At 40.7% G+C, this 27,307-nt stretch overlaps 1 protein-coding gene across 30 annotated transcripts in view; it reads right to left on the bottom strand.

Annotated features, from left to right (window-relative positions):
• Window positions 1–7,928: 7,928 nt before the first annotated feature.
• The window catches only part of HMBOX1 (homeobox containing 1), a 107,746-nt gene continuing 88,367 nt past the window's right edge, over window positions 7,929–27,307 (bottom strand). For 9 of the 30 annotated variants that reach the window (XM_035563554.2, XM_050709645.1, XM_050709646.1 and 6 more), the window contains 5 exons: window positions 22,498–22,580; window positions 20,219–20,314; window positions 18,421–18,515; window positions 18,080–18,211; window positions 7,929–14,692 (listed from right to left, as the gene is read on the bottom strand). In XM_035563554.2, coding sequence (XP_035419447.1) covers window positions 14,555–14,692; window positions 18,080–18,211; window positions 18,421–18,515; window positions 20,219–20,314; window positions 22,498–22,580 — 544 coding nt within the window. In that variant the 3' untranslated portion in view covers window positions 7,929–14,554. Of the gene's footprint in view, window positions 14,693–17,348; window positions 17,430–18,079; window positions 18,212–18,420; window positions 18,516–20,218; window positions 20,315–22,497; window positions 22,581–27,307 lie in introns of all 30 variants that reach the window. The other 21 variants (XM_035563560.2, XM_050709653.1, XM_050709654.1 and 18 more) reach the window with 12 other exon arrangements.

The raw sequence follows: 27,307 nt of genomic DNA, 5'->3' as shown, positions 1-27,307 counted from the left end.
CAGAGGCTGGACACAGCTCACCTCGTATTATTTCTGCATTTAGCAGACACATGAAGGCAGCTGCCAGCCACCCGGCACGCACGAGACCACTTTGCTCCCACCCTGCACCCACCACGGCCGCGGAGCGAAACGAAGACGCACAGAACCTGAAATGGCAAACCAAGTCCCTAGCGCTTGGCTAGTTTTGGTCGGGGCCTTTGCTTTTCTTTTTCTCTTTTTGTGCCTCTGACGCTGTTCCGTTGTCTTTTCCCTTCTAGGTTTGCAGCGCTCACTCCTACATTAATCTTTTTTCAATTACAACCGCGGTTATTGACAATCGCTTTGTTTAGAAAAAAAAAAAAATCACAGTTTAAAAAAAGGCATCTCTAGAGCAGGGCAGCAGTACAATGTCAAACGGTCGGCATGTATTATAGGCTCCACAAATGCTTTATTTTCATTAGTACCCCAGCAATAGATTCCCATTTGATCATTGCTTGTATCAACACCCATCAACATCCTACAAGCTAATTTTCTGTTCTCTGCGAAAGAGATGTCCTTATAGCTTTTCTTGCCAATAGTAATTTCCTAGGCTTTCCCAACTCATGTGTTATTAAGTTGTCAGAGTGAAAACAACATTTTGTTACTAATGAAAAATAAAACATCTACATATGGATTGCTTTCATTTTCGGAATCCTTAAGTGGTATTAATACATCTTAATAGTGTTCTGTTATTTTTATTTCCTTTTACTATGGTCAGAAGAAATTCTTTAATGCGATTTTTTAAACTAGCATCGATATCTATCTTTTCTTTTACCCACATAAAATTCTCCTGTATGTTTACAAAATTATAACCACCTGCCAACAGTTAAATTACTTTGACAAAAACGCTTAGCAGGTGCCACTATTATAAGCCTAGAAATAATTAAGAATATAGGAAGAAACTGCCTCTGTGATTCCAAAACGGGGTGATTAAATATGGATATTAGCCACTTCTACCCAGAATCTCAGACGTACGGGCATCCAGAGATGCATGATTAATGCATGAAGCTATTTGCATCTGTAATCCAAGAGGCAGCTTCCTACCAAATTCTCTCCAAGCTTCCCCCTCTTCCCCGTCCACCCCAAACTGGAGATTGCTAAGGTTTGGCTGAGGAACAAGATTTGTTAAGGAGTTCCCCGCCAACAAGTTTTAGGCTGAAAATCGAGGGGGGCAGCACGGGGAAGGAGTGGAGATTTCTTTCCAGCCAGGCTCTGCGGGGCTCCGGATCCCTGCTGCTCCTCGGGAGCCTCACGTGCGGAGGGACTGCAGGGAGGGCTCGTTTCTTAAGAGGGAAATGAGGTCTAATCCTATTCCTCCAGCTCACTCTGGAGTCCTGTTACTCACTTAGGCACTTTTTTAATTGACACTAAGAAAAAAAAAAATAATTAAAAAAGTACTGCACATATTTCACACTTCCTGGGCTTTCACGGGCCTTGGGAAGATCGTAGAGACCAAGAGGGAGACAGCCAAGGCAATCCGTCAAGAAAATAGTGCTCCCCACGGACACAAGTGACTTTTACTTGTCACCCTCTGATAGAACTGCTGTTGAACTATATCTAGCCTAGATTTGTTATTCCTGTATTATCTTTAAGGTAAAAAGCCTGTTCTGCGGTGGTCCTGCGGCACTGTGCTAGCACGTTATCGTATTGGAGCTGACACCCGACTTCCAGAGAGGCATGGGGCTCTCCCAGTCCCAACCAGTGGCGCTGAGCACCTGTACTGGTTTGAGCCAGCACTGCCCTTCGCCTCCAAGAACAACCCTGACGGCAACACGAGGAGGGTCGGCTGCTGATGAGATATGGAACTATGTTGCTTACACCACGGCTAGATCCAAAAGTCTTGTACTGCAGCGGGTGATGACATGGAAAATCTGTCCCCCCTCCAAAGAACAACGGGGCTCTCACCCCAGAGAATCTAGAAACGAGTCAAAAGCTTCAGGTAGCACAAGTCTCCACATGTTGTCTAAACGTATGCAAAAGGCAAAGAGAAAGAGAAAATTCAGTGGATAATGCTGAAAGACGGGCAGATCGAAATCCAATCTATTTTCATTATTGTATCTATTTGGAAAAGCCATTTCATTTCAAGTTTCTCTAATCACCTTCAAATCTAAAACAACTTTAAAAAAAATTAAAAAGCAACTGTGGCTGCCACAGGTGATCCCCAGCCCTGGCTGAACGCCGTGACAACCAGTACACAGCCCCTTTGGCGAGGCTATGCAAATCCGTGCATCCTGTCCCAAACCCTTGCAGTAAAAAAGCAGGCAACAACACACTAACTATATCAATTAATCCAGCTTCCAACAGTAAGTGCAAGCAAGACAAAATAAAATTAAAGGAAAGAAATTGCTACTACCTCTGTTAACCACGGTCCAACACTTGGAACTACATTTTTTTCACATAGGAGGCTTCAAGTAAAAGCCTGCTGTAAAAGGATTGAATATATGAACTCTTTTCTTTTTAAATGGTCAGAGTGGACTCTGGAAAATGTTTCATGTTCATACTTCACTATGGACAATAGGTATCTGGACTTCAAGTAGGCAACTGATACAGCACCATCTAATAGGCAGAAGGAAAGGTGAATCTGCGATGACTTGGACTAAAGTATTAAAAGAATTTAGAAAACACCTAACTATAAATACACCGCCTGATGTTGCGAAGGTAATAAAGTGCCTGTAGAGGAAATGAGAAGAATGAGAAAAGGGATGAAATTCAAATGGCAGAAGTCAACAAAGACTCTGAAAGGGGAAAAGGGGCACAGAAAGCAACCGGTTAGTCCCAACAAGAGTGGGAGAGGCAACATCCAACAACTAGCACAGGGAACAAAACCAAACGGATAAACCTGAGCACTCTAACTGTGCAAGAAATGTCAAATTAGTGTGTTACGAAGAACGGCCACATCTGTGAAATACCTGTATTTTTCCAAGTTAATTTGCTAGAATATCATTGAACATCTACTGAAGTGCAAGGCGCAGTGCCAGTCTTCCCAGTAAAAAAGACAGCCCCAACACTAATGAAAAAAGATTATACTTAGAAGTTACTCTGTCCCTGATTTGTTGACCTAAGGATCAAAACTAAAAGGAGGGAAGGGAGGAGTGCTGCTAACCATGCTGAAAAACCCCAAGGTCTTTTGTAGAGCAAAAAGCTCAAAAGTTTTCAAAAGATTTGGAACCAAACCTAAAATTCAGTACTGGATGGCTCTGTTATTAGCACAGAAATCATATATATTACTTAGTTAGAGACTATATGACTACTGGGTTCAGGTTAGAGCACATCAGTGTAAAAAAACCATTGGTAAACCAGGTAAAATGGATTACCGAGGCGAGAAGGAGCTTGGATGAAAGACAGAAGAAATAATCTCTATGAAGCAACACAACTAAAGTTTGGGAAAGAAATGTGTGAAATTCGGTACCAACAAGAATTGGCTTCAGAAGAAAGTGAATGGCTTAGAGCAATGGAAGGAGGTGTAACTCAAAACACTCATCTGGAATTCCTTCAGGGAAGCATAGGCTCAGTGTAAGAACTAATTTCAGGAGGAGACATCAGTTCAGCAAGACGCCTTCTGGTGGCTGTGATATTTTTGAAGCGCTCTGGCAATTGATAAAAGCATTTGTAAAAACAGTTGCTCGAGGCAATGCAGCTACAGGAAATGGTCATGACTGATCAACGTTTTTTCATATTAAATAATTTTACGATGAATCTGACCAGGTAACAATAGAAAACATCGCAAGGTACCCTTAACAATTGGAATTCATGTACCCAGATGTCTAATATAGAGAATAGCAACAAAGAAGTTAGGATTAGAAATTCAGACTGACCTGGTCTGGCTTTTGGTTGGGTTCTTTTTTGCTTTTACACGAGAAGCAAAATACAAAGGTTGAACAGAGTAACGCCGTTCCAGAGCTACCATAGCTGCTCGACAAGGCTGGGAGGATGTATCGCTGTCTCAGTAGAACAGATACACTGAATCTGTAAGATACTGAAGCAAATCTAAGTAATACAGCAGCATACATAAACCACCTTTTATCAAAACTACATTTGTTTGATTCCCATTATGGCAGAAGTACAAAGTGTAAAAAGGTATTTATCATACATAACTGGAACTTCCCGTGGTTTAAGGCACAACATGTTCTCTGATGGAAAGTCATACTTTTTAAAAGAAGTTCGTACTGCAGAGAACCCCTCTAGTACTCAAATCTCTACAAACGATTAAATACTAAGAACAGGTTATAACTGTAAGAGTAGAAGACAAGTCTACCTCTTTGGAATCAGAGTTTTACAATTAAGGCCAGAAGGGACCAGTCTATCACCTACAAGGAGATCCTGCTTATCACGTGGGTTCTCAAATGTCTGATGCAAACCTCCTACTCTGTCTTCATCCAGTGGGATGAATGAACCATCCTGCCCTTCCAAATGCAAAAAAAAAATCCCCTAAGGATTTATAAACATAAACAGACTTCCCACCCCAACACATTTACAAATGCCTTCTTCATGTCCATGGATACTTCACTGACTTCTTTACTCCTAATCAGAAGCCTGATTTTCAAGCTTGTTTCACTGAATTGAATTACTGACAATGCAACCTCAGGACAGTTTTGTTCCTGCTCTGCTGTAAATCTTAGCAGGAATTAACTGAGTGTTGTTGAAATCTAGGGGCAATTCTCAACTGGAGTAAACTCTAGTAGCTCTGCAAATGGGAGGATCTATTCCCTAATCTCAGATAGTATTTATTGTCTCCAAACACCTGGAGAAACAGGGCTGTGACTTGAAAGAGCTCTAAAGGAAAGGAAGAGAGGCAGAATTAAACTGTTACTGCCCAGTGAGCAGCTGTGTGCTTAGCTAAAGTGACAGGCAGCTACCCCTATGACAAACAGAAGAAAAGCACGTCTCAAATTCCAACAGCAGCTCCTCATAATGCTATAAGGTGTGCCTTGGCCAAAGAAACATACGCTGGATATGTCAGAGCATTTAATAAGCTGCTTCAACTATCTTACAGAATCACAGAATCATCTAGGTTGGAAGAGACCTCCAAGATCTCGCCAATAAAGCGTCCAAGATGTTTACCTTTCTCAACCAGTAATTACACACTTTGCACGGCGCACCTAGTCTTTCTCAGCATCACATTTCCCCTTTGCCATGCTGAACCCAGTGTAGCTCCATCTAAACTCAGAGCAGCCTACTCAATGCAGAAAGGTGAAATGTTCTCACTGCTACTTTCCACTCCAAAATTTCATCAGACCTTTTGAGCAGAAGGCAGCTGGAATGTGCCAGGGGAGCGTCTATGCCGTTTGGTCTTGTAAAGATCTGCTTACTTGCCGTGAAGTATAAATGAAAAGGTTTGCGCTGTTGTATAGGAAAAACTGGACAGTGAATTGATATTGTGAGTCCCTGGCTCTGGTTAACTCCTGAATGATGTTTTCAGCACTGTCACTACAGTCCTGTCAAAGAGAGATAGCAGCAGTGTTATCAGCCAACAGGCAAAAAAATCCAACGTCAAATGTGCTTTGAGGAATGGAATATATGCTCAATATTCTTACTGTAATATATCAAGAAGTATTAATTAATAATTTGCTTTCATTAAGTCTTTGTCCTCCTTGAGCAATTTGACAGATAAACTTCGTAAGTAAAATGTATTTTTAAATCTCCAATGATGTAAAATACATCTCAGAAGGCTGAAGTCAACCTCTTAATTACGGAGGTGGGTTATTTAAGCTACATATGCCATCTTGCCATAGAATGGAAGACTTTAGTTCAGGAGAAGGGGTGAGAAGAAGGATAGGAAGCTGTATCGAGGCTGGTGACAGCAGCACGTCAACACCCCAGAATTTCTGTCCTAGGAAAGAAGTTCCTACCATTGCTCCTGTGAGTAAGTACCACCAGTGCTAACAGTGCTGGAAGAACCAAGTACTCAAGACCCATAAATCTGTTCTGAACCACAGCGACAAGGGATGAGATTTGCAGAAGTATTTCGGTACAAAGAAGCTGAAAAGTAACCGAAAGATTTAAATAAGAGCCTAAATAAGTTAAGTTCCTAACTCCTTTGCAAATCCGTTGAAGCTAGGAACATGCTGACTTTTCTAAATGTGACTAGGAGTCTATATATGCACCTTTAAATACCGAAAAGCTTCAGAAACTCATCTGATAAGTAGCTACAGCAGGAGAATAGCACTATAGCAAAATATGGTCAAAAAGTTTACAGGCAGGCTCTGCAGTGCTCGAGACTGATTGGCAGATACCGTTTTTCAGAAAAACAGAATAGAAAGGCACCTAACACCCTACAACAGATGCCTTTTCAGAATCTGGCAATGTATCACAGAAAGATGATGGTGTAATTAACTACAGGACATCACCACAGCTCTTCTCCTGCTGTATGGCAGAATACTCTTGAGGCAATTATCCAGCTGCAGGCTCCTTAGAGATTTCTTAAGAAAAAGGTGAGTTAGCCCCTAACACCACCTCATGCTAAGCACAACAGGAGACAGCAGAGAGCTTCAGGACAGCACAGCTACATACTTGGCAATGACTGCTGGTAAGGCTTTCGAACTGAGACACTACAAAAGATGACGTCAAGTGGCACAAAAGAGCCAGCTACATTCTCCGCTTCAGGAACAGGAGGCTAACAGTGCAATCGGTACTCTCCACCTGCAGGCAGGGTCAAAACACAGCACCAGTAATTCAGTGGAGGCCTGGACCATGGCTAATCTTCCTTAAAACAACTCTACAACCAAGTGGCAAAGCAAGAAGAGCTGCTCAAAAACCTGGGTAATTTGCAATCACACTGTCACGCAACTAAATGTTAGTTTTGTTTCTAAAACTCACCAAGGAGAAGTACAAAAACATGCGGGGGGAAAAAAACAAAAAAAAAACACACCAAAACCATGAAAAATAGGAGAATCAGCTTTGCATAGAAAAGTAAACTCAGTTTCAGTCCCTGCTGCTATAAGGTACCGTGGGGAGCAGGTCATTATTTAAGTTTACGAAGTAGCTGTTCCAAGTGTCACTAATAACGCTGGTATTAAAGAGAATTAGGGGGAAGAAGATCTTCTGTTTTCAATCACAGAAAGACAGAAATCCTTTTAATTATGACCATGCCAATCCACATCTTTCTAAAGCAGCTAATTACATGTCAGGAGGACACCCAGTCATTCAAAAGACCTGCCATTACTTTCGCTGCCATACACTTAGGCATTTATCTACCCATCCCAATTACCCTGCCTGCGATTTGAAAGGATTTAGCAGAAGCATGCTGGATGTTTTGATCAGCAGAACACACCCGCTTCCATTTAACAGGAGAGGGAAGAGAGGGAATGAATGGTGCAGAGCCTGCCAAGCCATCTGAGAGTGGCACGGCACATACAGAAGCACGGCAGGGCCATCGCGCAGCTCACCCCAGCGCCATGGATTTGGTTCATTCGTGCTGAAGCTGGTGGCCAGAGCACTCCAAAGCTTACTGGGAAGGACTGGGAAGAGCCCAGCATGACAGCAGCCAACACAGTTAGTCAGTTTTCTTCTTCAGCCTGATTAAAAGGGGCATTTAAAGTGAGTTTGGGGAGTTTTCACCAACCAGACCTAAAATGGCAAATCCTTGACATACCGCCCAACTACTACGCCGATAAGCACCTCGCAGACATCACAGATGGTATCTTGAAAGAGCAAAATGTATTTCTCTACTTTCCCCAATCAGTACAAGCTAAAGTACGACCTGGATTTTCACAGGGTATGTGACCTTACCAAAAGCAGAGCAGTTTGTCCCGATTGCTGTAACGGTGCCAATGCCATCATAGCTACTGCATCACCTGCGCGAAAACAGGCCCAAACAATCCCAAGCTATTTTTATGTGGCAAAACCTAAGGCCAAGGTTAGCCATGAACAACTCTTCAGAGGTTTGAATTTTTCTCCTTACATTTGTTTCACTGGTGCCACTGAGAATACTTGCATTTATTTCATTTTCTTTGTATTTGCTGGACAAAAACCAGTATCAAAATGCTGTCGGCTTACCGACAGCCCTCAGAATGACCACGTCCACTTTTGCAGTTATAACACATTTCACCCAAAGGAGAAAAATAATTTTTTGTGTATTTTAAATTTGAATTTATAGCTGCCATCTCTAGAATGCCTCGTGTCATTAATGTGCAATATCTTTAATTGGACAGTTCAAAGCCTATAAATTAGAAGACACTCGCAGAAACTAAAACGAAGGGTTTGGGGCTATGCTTTTCAGCTTGCCAAATGCCCATTGGCCAGTAACCAACTCAAGGAAGGTCCTGAGAAAAAATCCTAGCTGCAAAAAGGCCCAAGGGGGAAAGTTTTATTTTGAAATGTCTCTGCAACTCTTCTCCTTAGAAACTGCAAGGTACTTTTGGCCAGGTCATCAACCTTCCCTTCCAAGAAGTCACAGTGAAAATGCCTGACTCCATGAACTTCCATTCAATTAGCCAGTATCGTGATACAAACCCGAATACTCCTACTAAGAGGCATTAATTCACACACGCACAATCTACAGCTGTCTAATAAGAAGAGGCATATGTTAGGTCAATGACACAGAGCACATTTTTTCAAGACCAATCTTGCCAACAAAAATTCCTGCCAAAAAACAAATGCTACACTAAACTCAAGATTATTGCCTACAAGCTTAAGATTTCGCTCAAAAGAATATTACCAAGTCAAGTAACTTCAAAGAGTGCAAGAGCTACTTGGGTGGGAAGCCCTGTCTAAAATAGAAGCAAAGTTTATTTTGACATAAAAAAGTAGAATTTGCTGGTAATTATCCAACGAACTTGAAAAAAGCTGATGAACCCTGGGGAATGAGGGCTACACAGTGATGTGGCTGGGGTAGGAAGAGGAACAGAAACCTTATGGTAAGAAAATTATTATCTGAAATAAGGAGAATTCCAGGGATAAATGGGGGAAAAGTATATATATATCCAAAAGAAAAGAAAGGAAAAAACCAACCAAACAAAAAAAAACATCCACAGTTTGCCCACAGTACTTTGGGCAAAATCTATCTCTGAATCTTAGTAATTTACAGAGAAATGTGTGAATCCAGATTTGCAACAGTGTTGAAATTACACACAGTGAAACAAAATCCTGTATTAAATGCATTAGGGGCAGCATTTTTGAGTTTTGAAAACTCTTACCAATTTTGCTGGTTTTATCTACGTAAAAAATAAAGAACCTTCTCCTTATGAAATCCTGTTACAACTGCCATGCATCTCTGCATGACTCAATGACCCAGGTGAAAGGCCAGTATGATGCTTTCATTTTACTTCTTTGCAAGCAGCAACTCATTGTGAAGGAAAACCATTACACCACGTAGGGGAACTGAAAATCTTGAACTCATCTCCATGTTCCTCTGCACATTAAAGGCAGGAGTCATGCTTGGGATAATGATTCTGTGCTGTTCCGTATTGGCAAACACCATCATGAGTTCTTTTCAAAATAGCATCTAAATCAGACCTAAAATCTGTCTAGTAGAGTATATTTTTGTTGTTCTGTTTTTTTCTTTTTTTTTTCCTAGCAGTGGCCAACAGCAAACACTTAAGGAAATAACATAAGGCTCTAAGTATAGATGATCTAACATACCAGACCAGATCTTCTTTAAAGATCTACTGAACCAAAAATTTCTAGCTTATCATAGTAGTCACCAGTGGGCTTAAGTTAAATATTTTTTTTCCTCTAATATGTTCAGCTATGTGAAAATTTTCAAGTCTACACTCACAGCAGCAAGACAATGAAAAATCCTCTCAAAGGCAAAAAGGAATCTGCAGCGCAAGTGTTACGAAAACATGGAGAACTTACCAGTTTGATGTAAGCCAATGAAACAAACAAAATCATTAAAATATCCCTGAAGAACTGTGTAAACAGAGCAAATAATTAATGACATTTATTACTTGATTTATGGCTTGATTAGAACCTGTAGCCAGACCCTGCAAATAAAGCTCATCTCTATTAGGAGAATACATAAGATAACTTTTTATGAATAGGCACAATAAAAAATAAGAATTAAAAAAAAAAACAAACAAGCTAACAGAATTTCATTAAACAAGTGAACACATATGGATCAAACTCCTTGACCTGAGCAGGCTTACACAGAGCCATAGAATAAATTAGGGCAGAAGAGACCTGGAGGTCTCTAATCCAATCCCCAGTCTTGTCCAGTTGAGTTTTGAATATCCCCAAGGACGTGGTTTCCACTGCGTTTCTGGGCCATTGTTCTAGCACTCTCAGTGTGAAAATATTTCTCTTTATACTCATCTGGGATTCTCCTGATGGAAATTTGAGCCCACTGCCCCTAATATTTTCACTACGCACCTCTGAGAAGAGCCTGGCTCTGTTGTCTCTAAAACTACCCATTAAGACAGTTCAAAAGCAAAATAAGATCTCCCCAGAACAGCCTGAAAAAAAAAAACAGCTCTCTCAACACTCATTATGTGACATGCGCTCTGGCCCTCACATCTCAGCAGCCCTACGATGGACTCACTCCTGTCCAAAACTGGACACGATACTCCAGATGTGCTCTCCCAAATGATGAACAGAGGGGTCTAATCACTTTCCTTGACCTGCTGACAGCTCTTCCTAATGAGATTCCTTAATTGCTGCAAGGGCACGCTGCTAACTCATGACCAACTTGTTCACGTCCAACGTATGAGTAATGGGATCATGCTGGACCAGTATCTATGCTTATAGTGTATTAGATGGCTCTACAACTCTAGGACATCAATGGATAATATGTCTGTTTGCTCCTATTTTTTTGTATGTTTTTGTATGTTATTTTTTTCCAACTCATACTGCTTTTGTAAGTATCTGGGATCTCATACTTCAGGAAAAAGACATGGAGAATTCGAAACAAAACCAAAAAAAGAAGTAGAGGTAGAAATTGTTGTGTTAAGAAGACTGTTAGAGACAACAACTCAAGTATAAGGACTTTATCGGCCACAAAATAACAGCCAAAGTTTACCCTACAAAGTTAAAAGCAATCTGTGCCCATCACAGAAAAGAAGCATATTGAAAGATTTCTTCTCTATTCACAGAACAAAAAGGTAGATCCAGCCTGCCACCAGATCCATTACAAGGGAATCCACGTGAGAATGAACTGCAGTAACTCCTGGTTGGCTACAACAAACTGCCAGTGAATTGCAATGCTACAAAACAGACAAAAAAACTAAACAGGCTCAGTTATCAAGAAAATCCAGATCCAGAAAGACAAAGACAACTTCCCATACTACAGCAGAAAACCTAGAACAAAGTCTACTCCACCAGTTCTCCCAATTACTCTAGATCTAATCAAGGTGCAGTTCTTCTGAAATCATCGCACCAGCATCTGTTCCATTTAGGCTAATTCATGTCAAACCAGAAAATATTTAGTCAACTGCAAATTGTCCATTCTGAATTTTCCATCAGAAATTTCTGATTCTGAATTTTCCATCAATTTTCCAAATTGTCCATCATTTCCTAAAGGAAATAGGCTGCCGTGAGCATCCTGATGTCTCACTCTTTCCTCGTACCTTTTGTAGACAGGTGCAAACCAACGTGAAAAAAATGAAACATGCCATGGAAATCTTTAAATTTTTTTTTTTTTTTAGGACAACTAATTGCCTAGTTAAGTCATTTGTTATTTCCTCTGGTGAGAGGATGCTGGGGGAGAGCAGCAAACTGATATATACCTGGAAGCTACAGACAAGGAGAATCTGGCAATCTCCCGTTGTTCATAAGTGGTTTATCTGTTTAACCTTCATATTGGATATTGATGCATGATGAGACCAGCAGCTACCTGACACTGACAGACAGAATTAAGGCCAGATTATTCTACATCAGATGGTACAGACGTACAATTTTAGTGGTGTTACTTTGATCCTGCATCACATGGACCAACAATCAGGACATGGATATTTTAGTACTATTTTTATTCTTTCCTATTGCTTTAAAAAGGCAGTGCTTGAAACAATGACTTTTTTTTTAAGATGCTATAGTAAGCAATAATTCTTTTAAAATTGCGGCTGTCCAACAGTTTGAGCCTGTTCTTTTTAAAATGAAACAGCCAGAACAAATGGTGGTGGCAATCCCAACATAAAGAGGCCATCGATTATTAAAATCTCCTTACTATAAATCGTGGATGTTGCTTGTCAGCTTGGTGTGTGACTGTAGTATGAATAAGAAGGTAAAATTCCACTAAGGCTATAGTTTGCTCGATCATTCTGCTGTGCAAAAATAGAAAGAAAAGCTCTCCTCCCGTCCTTTCACTCCTTAGTACCAAAACATTCATACACACGTTAAGTAAAAAACTAGAATGGTGCAATGGTAGCTGATCCAATTCCTTTTTTTCCTGAGTCTGCCCTGATGCTACTTACGAATTTGCCTACTCAAGAACTGCAATAAAACAGAAAAAGACGGCTTCATTCTGCCTCAGTGATCTATACCTAAGGAAAGCACATAAATTTTCCAATGAAATCCATAAATGAAAGATGAGGCCAAGCTCTACCTATTTATCTTCGAAGTTACGGAGACAAAGAGGTGCCAACTCTGTGCCCTCTGAAAGCACAAAATCTCCTCCACACTTACCTAAGCAATTTTTGCAAGATTAACAGATGTAAAGATGATCTAGTTAGCCTACACCTTGAAGGGGTTTAGGCTGCCTAAAAACGTGCTGAGGAACCACATTTCAGGAATTCACAATGCTATCGGAGAGCTATGCATGAGGAAGGGAGGGAGGATGAGAACAAACCAAGTAATTGCAACTTCCCTTCATCCCCTCCACCTTCAGAAGTGGACGAGAGAAAAAGGAAGACCATCCTTCAAAATTAAGCTATTTTCCCCTCTTAAGCTATTCCCACGTAAACGTAAAAAATGGAATGTTGTGGAAATACTATGCAAATTTTTATATATCTATATACAAAAATTTACATAGTTTTTTTTTCTTTTTTAAACGTAACACAGTCCTGCCCGTCTCTAACACTTCCCGTGCTGTTTCCATTGAAATGTTTCCTCTTACCGGCAGCAACATATCATTTTATCAGGATGCCAGGAGATCATTTCCACACAATGCCAGCAGATGTAATTTTCTTAGATGCACACACAGTTCATCATTTAGATACTAGATGACAAGGTGATCGCAGGGTGACTCTGTAATGCAAGTTTGCTGTTTGGCATTTTGAATTCTCAAATGATAAAAAAAGACTTATCAAATATAAATATCTTTAAGAAAAAAGTAACAAAAGTGCTACATATGATCAAGGAAAACAATTCCATTAGTTTCTGCTACTTAAAGTAGGTTTGCTTTACAAATATTACCACATCCATTATCAGTATGGCTTCCAATTATTAATTAAATTGCTCGTAGCAGTATAGCTTTCTCACATCTTAACAAGGACAGAGTAAAGAGAACACAAAACATTCACACCCCATTTCTCAGGTAAGAGATCCTCCTGCCTTTAAGCAAATACAAAAGTTCATATTTAGGAGAATATTTATGCTATGATGGTTAACTAGCAAAGGTCAGATGCAAAAGTTCTCCAATAACCCTTCAGGCTAGTTGGGGTGTAGGCATTAGTTACACAGACCTGTAAAAATTCACTCACCCATTTCATGACCTTAATACCTTCCTGGAAAACATTGCTTTTGAAAGTGGCAAAGTGGAGAGGGGAGTAGGGTGGGGACAGAAAAGGTGAGAGGAAGAATAAAAAGTGAACTTGTTAGTGACAGATCAATAGAGTCTAGACCTCTTCTGAGCAGGCACTGCTAGCCATGCCAAACAATGAATAGTGGTTTTGAGAAGTGGACTGTTGTCCATTAGACATTCAGCTCATTTTTCATATGATCCCAGGCTGGGCTTCAATCATGGTCCCAGAGGCAGAAGGCAGTACTTATCCACTAAGCCACGCAGCTTGTGAGAGCAGAGGATGTCTGTGTTGAATATGTGAACATCAACCAAAATATGTGAATGTGTTTCCAATGGACATTCTCAGCACAGCACCCAAAAGTATATCAAGTCACTGTATGACCAGTGAGGCACAGCTTATTGCAGCTGGAAATCATTTATTCCCATGCTGAAGTGGGGTTTCTAGTGTTCTTTTTACTCTCTGTTGATAATCCCAATCTGGTGTCCATCGACCCTGTGCCACTACCTCAGCTTGCATCCTTTCAGTCTCAGAGAAGGAAAAGCATACAGACTATTTTTACACAATCTCTAAGGGTATCCAAGATTTTAAGTGTAGCCTAAGACTTGTAATTGAGGACTGTCTAAAATACCTGGAAGCACTTTGAATGCTAAGACAGAGCAGCAAGATTTTTCTAGCCACTGGGGCTGGGAGAGGGAGGTTGGTTGGTTGATTGATTATTTATTGGGAATTAATACTGAGAGAGTATATGCAAAGGCTGAGGGCACCATGCCATCTTCACAGAACAAGACCCTAACAGCTAACTGACGTACAAGAAACTGCAAAGTTATACTGTAAGAACACATATTAAGGACCGAGGAAAGTCTGCTAAGGTGCTACGTCTAAAACTAAGTTACTTCTCGCTCTGACCCTCCCCCTTCTTCGTATCAGTCGTCGTCTAGAGCCTCTGTCTTGATCTCGTTGGCTCCTTGCCGGGCCAATGCCAAGATGGTGTGGTTTACCGCTGCCATTTCCACGGCTAACGAGATGGGGTCTTGGTGGTCACTATGGCTAGTGCTGTCATCCTGCGCGGGCGGAAATGAGAAAAGAGAAGCGTGGTTACTCCACAAGCAGAAAACCAGCAGGAAAAAAGCTAGGGTATAAATAATGGACTAGGGGCAGCAAACTGCACGTTTGTTGCAGGGGTACAACATGAAAGGAATTCACACAATTGACTTAGGACTGATTTCCCTCACTGTGCAGACAAAGGTAAGCAGGGCATGGGGTGACGCACCTGATTTTCGAGAAATAAATTTAAGGCAAAGGGTGGGAGGGGAGAATATTCGGAGAAAAATACTAAATTATAAAGATAAAAGTGATATACAACATATGTCAGGAAACAAAACTAAGGCAGAAACCATTACCCACTGCACAAATTCATGCTGTGCTTACATTTTGACTACTGCATACAGTTCTGGTCATCCCGTTTAAAGAGGAGATAGCAGAACTAGAAAAGGTAGCAAGATTGGCAACCAGGAGGAACAGAGGCACGGGGTGGCTCCCTTACAAGGAGGGAATAAGTAGACCTAGACTCCTCAGCTTGGAAAAGAAATGGCTGATGGTTGATATGGTAAATGCTTATTACAAATAATCAGTAAATAGGGACCAATTGTTCACTACTTCTGACTTTCTAATAAGCAAGGGTGCTCATTGAAATGATGAGATAATATATTCCGGAGCAGCGACAGGAAGCAGCTCTTCACTTATCACAGATCGGTTGTAGGATTCACTGATTTTTAGATTAGCCAAAAGTAAAAATGGCTTTAAGATGTGGGGTTAGATAAGTTCATGGAAAATTTGTCTACTGGTAACTATCAAAAAGGAAGTGGATACACTGCCTGGCTCAGGAAGTTCCTCCAAACTACTGCCTTCCAGAACCTGGAAGCTACTACAATAAAATCAGTCTATAATTGTCCTATTCTTTAAAAATACTTTTTCCTGAAATACTGTTACTGACCTCACTCAGAGATAGGAAACAAACCTAGCTTAGCCTTTGGTCTGAGGCAGTATCCCATGAAGAAACTGAATTCACATGGGAACTGGGAAAAAGATGCTGAAAACCTCCTAGACAGGTAAGGAAAACAGTGCAAGGATTGCAGGGGACTGGAACTACCATAATTCAAATATCTGGGTGAACATCCTGCCAAATTCGCCAGTTCACTGAACTGAGTGCCATGTATTTCTTCGTGCTTATTTTCTAAAGAGCGTGGTCTCTCAGCTGTAGAAGGACCACTGTGCTGATGACTATGATGCTTGGTAAGCAAAACTAATACAGGGGAAGCTGATGCTACAGGACTGCAATGAAACTTTTAAAATCAAGGAGCAAGAAGGGTTAACTTCCATGGGTACATAATAGCCACAGATTATCAGACCTAAAGTCTGATTGTTCTTACATAATTTTTACGTGAAGTGGGCATGTTTCTGAGTCTAAATCAGAAATAGAGCTTGGTTTAAAATAACAGGAATGAGAACGAGCAATATTCAAAACTAATTTCAGTTGTCAAATAAATTCATCTGGGACGCTGGGCAAAATTGTGGTGTTTCCTCTCTTTAAAACGAGGCACTAATAGTGAACACACAGTGATTTTGCCATTATTATTTTTACAGAAAGGAAATGATAAACATTTATCAGCCTTCCAACAGCCGTTAAGCGATGAACATGCAAAATTTAAATTCTAAAATGTGCATTACATGTTTTTAAATTAAGATGACAGGTGGCAAATGCTGAGGGAGACAGAAGAGACAGGATTTGGTAAAATCCTAAGTTATTTAAAGGAATGCATTCATTTCCAACAAATATAGGGCAAATATTGGGATGTCATCTCAGTAATCTTTACCATGGTAAGAAATACGAAGTTTCAGAGTCCTAGTCACTTCATTAATATTTGGATGAACTTGGTATTTTGAAGTTTACTAGAGTTTAAGTGCTACTGTGGAAAACAGATTTTATGGTTTTAACAGCTAAGGGATGTTAAATGGTCATCAGGAGAGCTTGCCATTTAATCTGCTAATGCCTAATTATACTTTGTAGAGGAACCCAGCTAGGTTAGTGAGAAATGTAAGTTTTGAGGACTCTGAACTAAGATCTTTAAATTTTAATTTCCAATTTATTTCTGTTTTCAAAGCATTTTGGATAACACACAAATAGAAATACAGTTTGGGCATCTACATAACCCTTCATCTCAGTATCCAGTTCCTGGATCTAACTGATAAGGAATTAACTGCACTCAACAGCAGTTTCAAAATATTTTCTAACGGTCACAGAGCTGACTCTCATCATCTAGAGCTAGCAAGGCTGGTTCCACCAAATCTACTGGCGATGACCTATTAAGGTCCTCTTAATACCCATCAAAGCCGAGCGGCTGGGAACACCTCTGCCAGATATCTGTCGTACTGGGCCCCAGCCAAGGCTGCTGGGGACTCGTTCCAGGACATTCGTTGCTACTACACTCCACCAGTAGCCCCTACAGAGGGAGACGTATCTATTTCTCCCAAATGAGTCAATTAAAACACAATCTGCCCACCCCAGGTGTTGGGCATTGCACAGAACAGAGCTAATATCAAAGCCAGAACCAAGTAAACGAACTGTTCAACAAGTCCACTGGTGCCAAGCACACACATCCCTGATGGGTTTGGGCTAACACTGACACCTGAGGGAAAATTGGGAAGGGGATGCAATACCTGTCAGGAAGGTGTGTGAAGGAAGGGTCACCAACTTTAGGGTAGGTGAGGGCTCAGAGTGCGGGAAGGGGTATTCTTTTGCTAGAGAATTTAAAAAAGAAGTTGCTGTCAAGGGTTAAAAATAACCAAGAAAAATAGAGAATAGGCAAGAGTTAAAATGCAAAAAAGAAAAAAAATAAAGACAGATAATATGTAAACAATCCAAATAGTGGCACATTGTCGCAGAACAATAGGAAGCAGGTATGGGGCCAAATAAAGCTTTAGTTCATCACATCCCTTCCCCCCCACCCTTCCCACTTTGTCTGTCAGCATCTTAGGGACTGATCCTGCGCCACTCCTGAAGGGTGCTCCCACAGGCAAGCACAGGGAGCTCAGCAACTCACGGGAGGGTGCTCAGTACCCTGTGGCAAGGTTGACAAAAGGGCTTAGAAAGCATACCGGGCAGGGGCTTACTGGTGCACGTGTCTGGGTGCCAGATAAGCAACTCACAACAGCTGTAACACAGACTATAACGAAGACATTTCTTGCAGAAAGAAAGAAAAGGTGAGAGAGGAACACACATGCCTAGTTTTGCAGGGAAGCATGTTGGTGCCTGGTATATTGGAGCAATTGTTAAAGACCTGTACATCCTTTCTGGAGGGTGGATAACTAGCACGGTGCCAGGGGGAAGGAGAGCTCAAGTTATGCATGGTGCACTGGGTGAGTTAACACTCTCCTAACATTTTTCATACATTGCGTGTGGCGTGAATGGTGTAACTTGCTTGTTTGGAGCAGATCCTCCTGTCTTCTTCTACCTTCTCTGCTTCTCTGCCTCCCTCTGAACATCTTCCCTCCTCCTCCCCATTGCGTACTTGCCAAGTGTCCTGTTGTATGACAACAAATCCGTGTGGGTGAATACTGGTTGCTCAACACATTCAAACAGGGGAGCTGTGCTCTTCCACTTTCCCCATTACAATTACAACGAAACAAAACAAGAACAAGAGACATCTGATTTGTACGAGGCAGAGAGCCTTCTTCATGTGTCATGGTAACTCTCCCATTTGGGGACACGCGGCTGAGCCACGAGGCTTACCTGCTCTGAATAGTCATTGCCATCAACGTCGTCACTGTTGGAATGACCTCCCGGACTCTGTACATCTATTCCATGGCTCTCCAGGATTGCTGCTTCTTCGAAAAAAGCAAATGGATCCCTAATTTATCTGATGCATTAGAGTAATTAAAAGTAACTATTTTTTTTTCAAGAAGTTAGAATAACTGGAAGAACAGAGTTAGTTCTTAGCCTCTTCCTCTTCACTCTCCAGTATTTGGGAAGGTAGCACATGTACAGATACTGGTTTGCCTGAAATCCTTCCCTGCCAACTAACAGACTTGTTTGCGAGTAAGAATCCTTGTTTTCCAGCCAGTCCTATTAGAAATTAGCTTAATTTCTAATGCACTGGAGTGGCAAAGGCATTCCCTGTAGATCTTCCCACATAGTTTGGACTGGCAGGACTTGAGGGGGGCGGGGAGTGTCTGAAAATAGATGGAGAAATTTTTAAAAGCACTTAAGGGATTTAAAAACAATACATCTTCATCTTCCAGCAGGATCCATGCATCTAAAGCTCCCTTTAGTTCTTTCCAATCTCTTTCCAACCCTCCTCCCCATACAGTACAGATAACATACAGTACACATAAAGCTCCAATTCCACCCATCTTTGACTACCTTTGCTTTGTTCCCCCCCAGTTCAACAGACAGGTTTCATTTAAAAAAAAATAAATTTAGATGAAGTTTCAGTACTACACCAAATGCTGCAGAAAGAACAACTACAGCAAAAAGCCGCAGCCAGCAAGATGGCATAACACACTTGACATTTGCAAAAATACTAATTAACAACAGGCAGATACGGATCTGCGCTCGTCTACACCTTGCAAATTCAGTTCTGCACAGTACCTCCGTGCGTGCATGAAATTTTGCACACACTGCAAAGTTTGTCAAGCCTTGGCTGCTAATGTGAGCTTATTCTCATTAGAATGCCTTGTTCTTATCCACATTAGAAGGTCTACTTAGAAGTTCAGAGCTGCTTCTAATTTCCTTACAATGAGGTATTCGAGCAAAGAACCCGCAGGGCTAGCTCTGTGAAGTGACTTTTGTTTTATCCTGATCATCAAGCAAAAATTATGACTTTGTTCCAGCCACTTGTCACTGTGCAACCCCACGGAAAGCAATAAGGAGCACAGGTGTAACCAGAATAAAAAGCTGGCTTGCGGCAGAACCTTTGGTCCTAGTGGCTGTATCTGAGATGTAAAACAACTCATCTGGACTCTTAGATCCCTGTCGGGTCTCAGGGATGGCAGTAAGAAAGACAACCCCACATTTTGGCTGAAAAAACAAGTGCATTTCAATGGGACACAGACACGAGGAAACTTACAACCCCATAAAAGCTCCTCACAACCACCACTTCTCATTTCAACAGCGCACTAAGGTTCTGAACTCGCAGTAGTCTCCATTTCCCTTATTTCCCATGCAGATATTTTCAGGTTTTATTTCAGATTTTATTTGGGGATACCCCAAGGAGCCTGAGCATAGGGAAGTATGATTCTCCCTCCACTAGCAAAATGCTTATTTTGGTTTTAAAAACCAGTCTTACAGTAAAACTTCATAACTGCTTCATTTTTCCTGCATTGATGGTGGAATTTCATAAATTAAATTCCTACCCATACTTGAGAAAAAATCTGGAACAGCAAGATTTCTTTTTTAAAAAATGATTCCACATTTCTATTAAGAATGTTGGAGCCTCTAGTATCGTCATTAATATAATCTCACATAATTTCCATCTCTCCTGAGCAAGTCTATGTACTGAACCTTGAAAGCAGGCTCTCTGATACATTACCGATATTGGCTCGTCTCTTGATTTCCTTTCTTCTGTTGGCAAACCAATTGTACACTTTAAGGGAGGTAACTCGCTCCAAATCCGATAACTTTTTTCCTATGAAAGTAACAGGGGAAAAAATAATAAAAGATTGTGCTCACCGGGTTCCAGAGATAGGCAAACTACCCCTATACATCTGATAAACTCCTGAAATACAGACTGCACTGACAAGTTATTATAACTGAGAATGAAGAGAATTTTATGCAAACCAGAATACCGTGCCCAGATGCTATGGTAATAAATGCCAAATATCTCTCTAAAAACAAAGTAGCCTTTCTTCTGTTTTTAAAATCTGAAATATGCGAATTTCTTTGCAGCTTCAATCACCCAGATCCAGAGCCGTGGGAGAATAGAGGGCTGCTTTTCTAGTTCAAGCACAAAACTGAGATTCAAAAAACTCAAATTCAATTCACAGCCCTGCCACAAATTGCATACCCTTGGGCTAGTTTTCTTGCTATGTGCCGTGAGGGTACAGTTCAATGACGTGTTTTCCTCAGCAGCAGCAAACTGAAGGAAGGAATTTTGCCCCCCTCCCCTGATCTGCTTTCCTTCTTCTCCACCAGCTGCTGTTATTGTGCTCCCACAGCACTAATCACAGCCTCTCGATTCTGCCAGGACGCCTTCTATCTTTTGGGAGAAGAGGCTGGGGGATGCTGGAAACCAGATCACTAGAGTGTTACACTTAAACCATTAGAAATCCAACCACCACCACCACCCAGCTACAGCAAATAATGCCTTTTCTTGATCATCAGCATAAAAATGGAAGACAGGAGGGATCCAGCATTGCAGGGACATGATGGAAACTGACCCTAACACTATTCAGGGTGTTCAGGATAAGATTTTCAGTCCTCTGCAGCCTACACAGGGATGAAGCCCCCACCGCGTGCTTCAGACTTTCTCAAAGTTTATTTATTCAGTCTATGAAAGTCATCTAATTGCAGCAATCAGCATCTACAAACTTCAGTAAGTAAGGAGAGATGAAACGAGTGAAAGAAAGAAAATTCTGGAAATAGATACCTATGCTGTTCCCCAATGCTGTGTATCTGTACCACTCAATATTTTACGCATCCTGAGACACACCTTTTAAGCACCTTCGAAGTTGCTAAACCCACCAGTGGCACTGCCAGCACTAAAAACCTGAACTCTTCAGTCCTCCAACCACTAGATCCTTCTGCTTCCACCATGAAAAGACAAGAGGAAACACAAAAGTTGCAACAAGGGGAATTCTGACTAGCTATTAGGACAATGTATTTTGCCATGAGAGCTCTCAGCATTGGAACAGGGTTCCAGAGAGGTGGGAAAAACTTTGATTTTGGAGATATTCAAAACTGAATGAGGCAGAGCCCCTGAGCAGCCTATTCTAAGATGCTCCTTATTGACCAGATGATCACTTTCAGCCTAAATTGCTCTACGATTCTGTGCTATTCTGTGACTGCCTCAGCATTCAGGAGTCATACTTAGCTTTGTTTTGCATTCATTTTTATTCTGGTTATATAAAATCTAAATATATCCAAAGAGGTTCTGAAAACTATGCAAATCTTTGGTAAAACTAAGCAAGGGCAGGTGTGTCCTGAGCGTGGGCTCACAGAACATTGCTGCTGCTCTCCCAAGTATGACTTCTCAAGGAACAGGGAAAATGCAACTTGCTGACCCAAATACGAGGTCCTCCATTAACACAAAGATTCTAACGTGAGAGCCCTGTCTAGAAATTATAAAGAACACTGAAAGATAGGAAAGCTGTGTTCTTTAGTCCTCCCAGGACCTGCTGCATGATCTCCACCAGGTCTCAGTCTGTGAACCTAAGATTTCCCATCTGTAAAACAGAGCCAGTAAAACCCACTTTGGTGGAGTGCAATGAAATTCTCAGATCACTAAGTGCTTGTAGAAGTACTTAGAAATAACTGACCTTGAAGGATGAAAGCCTTTCAGAATATGTCTATTTTCATAGCAATGCTGTATAAATGAAATGTTCAGTTGCACAAACTTGTATTTCATATCTCAACTGGTGGGAATTTAAGTTTCAGACATAGGCATTTAGGGCTGAAAATTGCATTGACTTTCATGTTCATCCAAGTATGGCAGCTACGCAAGCCAGGGAATGCTCGAGAAGAAACCTACAACTAGTTGAGAACCCTAAATTGTTAGTAATAGCCATAAAATGAGATTCGCTGAGTTTAGCAGGAGATGGTGAAATCTAATTGCAGTTGCCTTTGGAAAAGACATCGTGATCAGCTCCTCACCTGGCTTTTGTATAACTGCATTACAGGCGTTTGCAATTTCTTCTCTCTTTGCCTCGTCAGGATATTGATTCTCATTGAAGTAACTGCAAGGAGGGGGAACAAAAAAGTTTTTTTCAGAAATCAGAGCATGAATGCTCCAAAGCAGCTTTGCTAGAAGGTGTCAACTGCTAGTTTATGCATCACTCTTACAGAGATAATACAGACGCGGTAAATTTTATGTCAACCTTTATATGCATATGGTAGTATCAGCATGCACTCATACCCACTCTTTGGAAACTTCCCAAATGCCTCAGATAATTGAATGTTATCTCAGCATTTGCAGCATCACCTCAGCATTCGGAATATCGTAGTAGGAGATACAACAAAGGAGGCAACGCTACGAATATCGGAGTTACGACTGTCAACCGAAGCATCGTGTTACAAGACCTCATAGGCCATGCCTCTGCCTTTTTAATTACCATTTACTTTTTTTTTTTTTTAAATTTCTCACCCCAAGCTCAGGCAGTGTCCTACAAATGAAAGAGCCATTCAGTGTTTATTTTGATCACTGGGTTAATATATACACACATATACAATATATATTACACACAAACACACAGAAATATTGTGGATTTAGACAGATGTTATTAATATTGTAGAGACAAAACTACACAGTAATACGGTAAGATTTCTAGTCTTTTTTGTTAAATCACAATGAAAAAAAATTAGATCTACCCCAAAACAACATACTCTGACTATAGCATATTTTAACAGTATTTTTCTGAGAAATTGTGATTTTATTGTACTTTATATGCAGTAAACATCCTATAAAAGTTAAATGAAGTAAAAGAAAAACCAGTTTAAGTGCTTTAAAAATTTTAATGAACTGATTTACATTCTACAGATCTTATCAGATCCGCATTAAAAACCCCAAACAGAGTCCTGTTTACTTCAGTGGACTCTGATAAGCAAGCCACAGGCAGGGACTACTCCATTTTTCTGTAGATTGTCCATAATACATAATCCTGAGAATTCTTTGATCAACTTTGATCAGCAGCAGGTTCAGATGTTGGACAGCTGCTCTGGACTAGCTGGATGGTTGGACTTTATGATCTTGAAGGTCTTTTCCAACCTAAATGATTCTACGGTTTTCCTTTAATTGTAGACCATTTGCTAGTAGGAGAGTTAGGCATTATTAGGCATTTATTATTTTCCATGGTCATATTTCTCCTCTGGTGGATCTGCCCCAGCACAGTTGCTCTCTATGGAAACATGCCCTCCGGTCACATAGCAATTGGTTCTTTCCAACCTTCCTTTGAATAAGTGGTGCTAATGCAGATCCCACTCCTTCACTTCCAGCTTAGAACCATCCACTGGAAATACAAATTTTTGGACATTAGGTTTGAATTCTACATACTACTACTTCACCCTGTTGTTCCCAGCGTTATTTTCAGCTACAGCTATGCCCACAGATGCAGTGCTATTTCCAAGTTGCTCTTCATTGACTAAGAGAAATCACACATTAGCACTGCTAGTTGCTCTGTTAATGTACTTCCACTTGATTTGGCAGCTTGGAGAGCAAATGAAACCACAGAAACAGCTCCATTTTCACCAAATGATAGACAGTCTATGTCTATGCTACTAATTTGGGCATTGGAGGCAATCATATTTACAAATAAACATCTACGTCTTCCCCGGACCTCACAGAGTTGCTTTTATGAAGTAGGTCCTGAGAGTCTGCCCAGAACTGTAATTCCCACTAGGCTTGAACCTCCTCTGAAAAATAGCTGAGATTTCGCCATTAGATGTGAAGAAAACACCTGGTTACATTTAGGTTACTGGAAGCTTTGAGTACAGAGCACTTTTATCTCTGGCACTGCCACCAGCAGGGACATTCCCTGCACCAGAGACTTTCTTCTCACCCCAGAAATAACCCCAAATTCCTGGGCATGGCATTTTTAAAAGTATATTCTTTCCTCTTTCAGGTATCATCCTTTCTATTATTGTATCTTTCATAGTGATATATGTACCCATGTAAACTTGAAAATTCCTGCTTAAAGGTGTGATGTTCAGCAGAAAGCATTTTTGGAGAAGGGAAAGTTGGAAAACAGCCTAGAAAATGCTTTTTCTTGTAGTTAGTGCAATTGTCTCATGACTGTGCCTCAGCATCGCACCTACAAAATAGAGGACTCCCTTCTCTGCCCACAGACGAGAACCATTTCCTCTTCTGAGTGCCACGAAATAAAGGACAGTCAGGACTATTATTTATATGACTATATCATGTGCACTGGAGTTGTGGTCAGGACTCCAAGTCATCACAATGCGAACAAAAATTAACTCAGCAAATTTAGGTATTTTATGGACTCCCTTTGCCAAACATTATTTCCTTTGTTTATAGATACTCGTCAGAAGTCAAGAACAAACACCACGCAACAAAATGCTATTAAATTAGACAAACTGATGGATCTATACGATGAAGTACTAAAACCAAAGGGTAAAACTCTGGTATCACGTGCCATTACGGATCTAGATGGTCTGTGGTCACAGAGATGCTAGACAATGCTCAACTTCACTGAAGAAATGACAGAAGATGCAAAATCCAAGAAACGGTGTACATCTGAACTGCCCATCCTTATGTTGATGCAAGAAACAGGCACCAATTAATCAACACAAGACAATGCAAGAGCCACGGATGACCTTTCTCTTGGCATGTAGTTAAACACTAGGCTTTTAGCAAGCCACTGAGTGCCATACACTTTGGTTGGAACAAACAACAAAAAGGTCACATTTATTATTAATAACAAAACTTAGGTCAGGATTACAATTCTCTGAGATAACACGAAATCTCTTCTTAACTTTCAGAACTGGACAATGAATAAGACATCTCTTAAGGTAAATGAGGAAGTTTTCTTTGTGTATTTCGACCATTTTTGTGATTGAGAAAAACTCTCAATTGAAACAGTAATTCATATCTACACACATGAAGACAGAATAAACTAAAAGTGTTTTCATTTTGATGGAAAAATATATTTCGATCCAATCTTCTTAAGCATTTTCTTTAAGTATCTTTTAATGTAAATATCTGACAGCTTCTACAAGAACGTTGATCCCTGCTTGAAAATCTGAAACTGTTTTCATCCCCACACCATGCTTTATGAAATAATACTAAAAATTTGACAAGTTTTCAGGCAGCTCCCTTAGGTAAACAAGACTCTTTCATGAAGACCAGAAAGCTAAGGAGGTATCAGAGGAAGGCTGGAAGGGAACTACCTGAATAGGTAAATTTAGTTTCTGTAGTTGGTGCAGTAATCTTAGTACCTTCCTCTCCTTCCACCAACTGGCTTATTCCTCATCCATGTTCATGAGATGCTTCCTCCTGCCCTCATGCACTGAAGCTGCCTATGGACTTGTTCAACTCTCTACTTAGGCTCCCCCAAAAAGTACGTGCCCCTGGATTTCTCCTGAAAAAAAATCTTTCCTATCACCATATTTTTTGGTGATAACCTTTGACAGAGATTCTCAGCTTTTTTTATCAGAGAAGAGATCACATACAGGAATTCTGTTTTAAAGGAAAAGGTCTCATAGCTACAAGTGACTGAAAACATTACACGATTGCAACTCTTAAGAGCTGATTTTCATCATCAGCCTCCAAATTCTCCTTTCTACTACCACATCATGTTTCTCTCCCTTCACTTATTTTGAGATCTTAATAGGATCTGTAGGTAACATGCCATGACACAAACCACATTTAAAGCCTTCCCAATGTTTCTGGTAAGTAGCTAATAGCTGGGTTTTCAAGATAGAGAAACCACTAAAGAAAAATTAAGACTTCGTCATTGATTGGTTTGGTTTGCTCATGTAGAAGTCGTGAACACGTTGTGATTTTTTTTACTCCAGTTCCTCTTGCAAACTGCAAGTGAATTAATCTGCCTCCAGCTCTTTTTCTAATCAGTCAGATGTACTCCTGCAGGAGACAGGGAGAGAACTCAGGACGTCTGAATTTCTCTTCACAGCTACAAACCACAGCCTGTTCACAAACCTGAGAGTTCCTGAAAACTACAGATGAAAAATATGAAGCAGTATGAACTTCAAAGGAAAAAAAAAAAAGAAAAATAGCAGGCACAAGTAAATCCTACAAAGGCATCCTGCTTTCTAGACAAAGGGCAGCTGTCAACTGAATACCTTCAGTGAAGAAACCAAATGATCTCGTTTGTGGAAAATGACAGTGGAGGATTAAAATGAAAAGTAGCCAAATAATTTACATGAGATGAGAATCCATATGATGGTAAAGAATGTAGATATCCTTGAAGCAGTTACATTTCAATAACACTGAAGCCTAGAAAAATTGCAGATTCAGAGAAACCCTCTTTCTTTCAGGGATAATGTGCTTAGGACAATGACAGAGAGAGAATCCATCTCAGCCCCGGGCTCTGTAATGGAAGTTAACGCAATTCCTCCCCTCTTTACCAAGGTGCCCCTATCTGAATTCCTGCAACAGTTGCCAATCTTCTTTGCTCGGCTGTACGGCTTCCGTTATCCAGGCTGAGATATCAGATGCATTAAGCAATGCTTTGGTAGTGTTCCTGATAATCCACAGTGGAAGTTTTGCTGCTCCCTATCAGCTTTGCAGCTGCCAGGGATGTGTCTGAAACAAGCCAAGCTGCAGAGCAGCTGAGGGATGGCCATATTCAGGGTGTTTTCATGGTGCTGCATGGTGGACATCAGCAGATAAAAACCCAGCTCAGCAGACCCCAGGGCTAGGGAAAGGCTTAGTTTAAGGCACGGCACAGCAATTTAAGTGCAGGCTGAAAGGGATGGTCCTATCCTCTCC

The sequence above is a fragment of the Cygnus atratus genome, chromosome 3 (assembly GCF_013377495.2).
Source record: "Cygnus atratus isolate AKBS03 ecotype Queensland, Australia chromosome 3, CAtr_DNAZoo_HiC_assembly, whole genome shotgun sequence".
NCBI classification, from domain to species: domain Eukaryota; kingdom Metazoa; phylum Chordata; class Aves; order Anseriformes; family Anatidae; genus Cygnus; species Cygnus atratus.
This window is presented reverse-complemented; position numbering and strand designations above follow the sequence as displayed.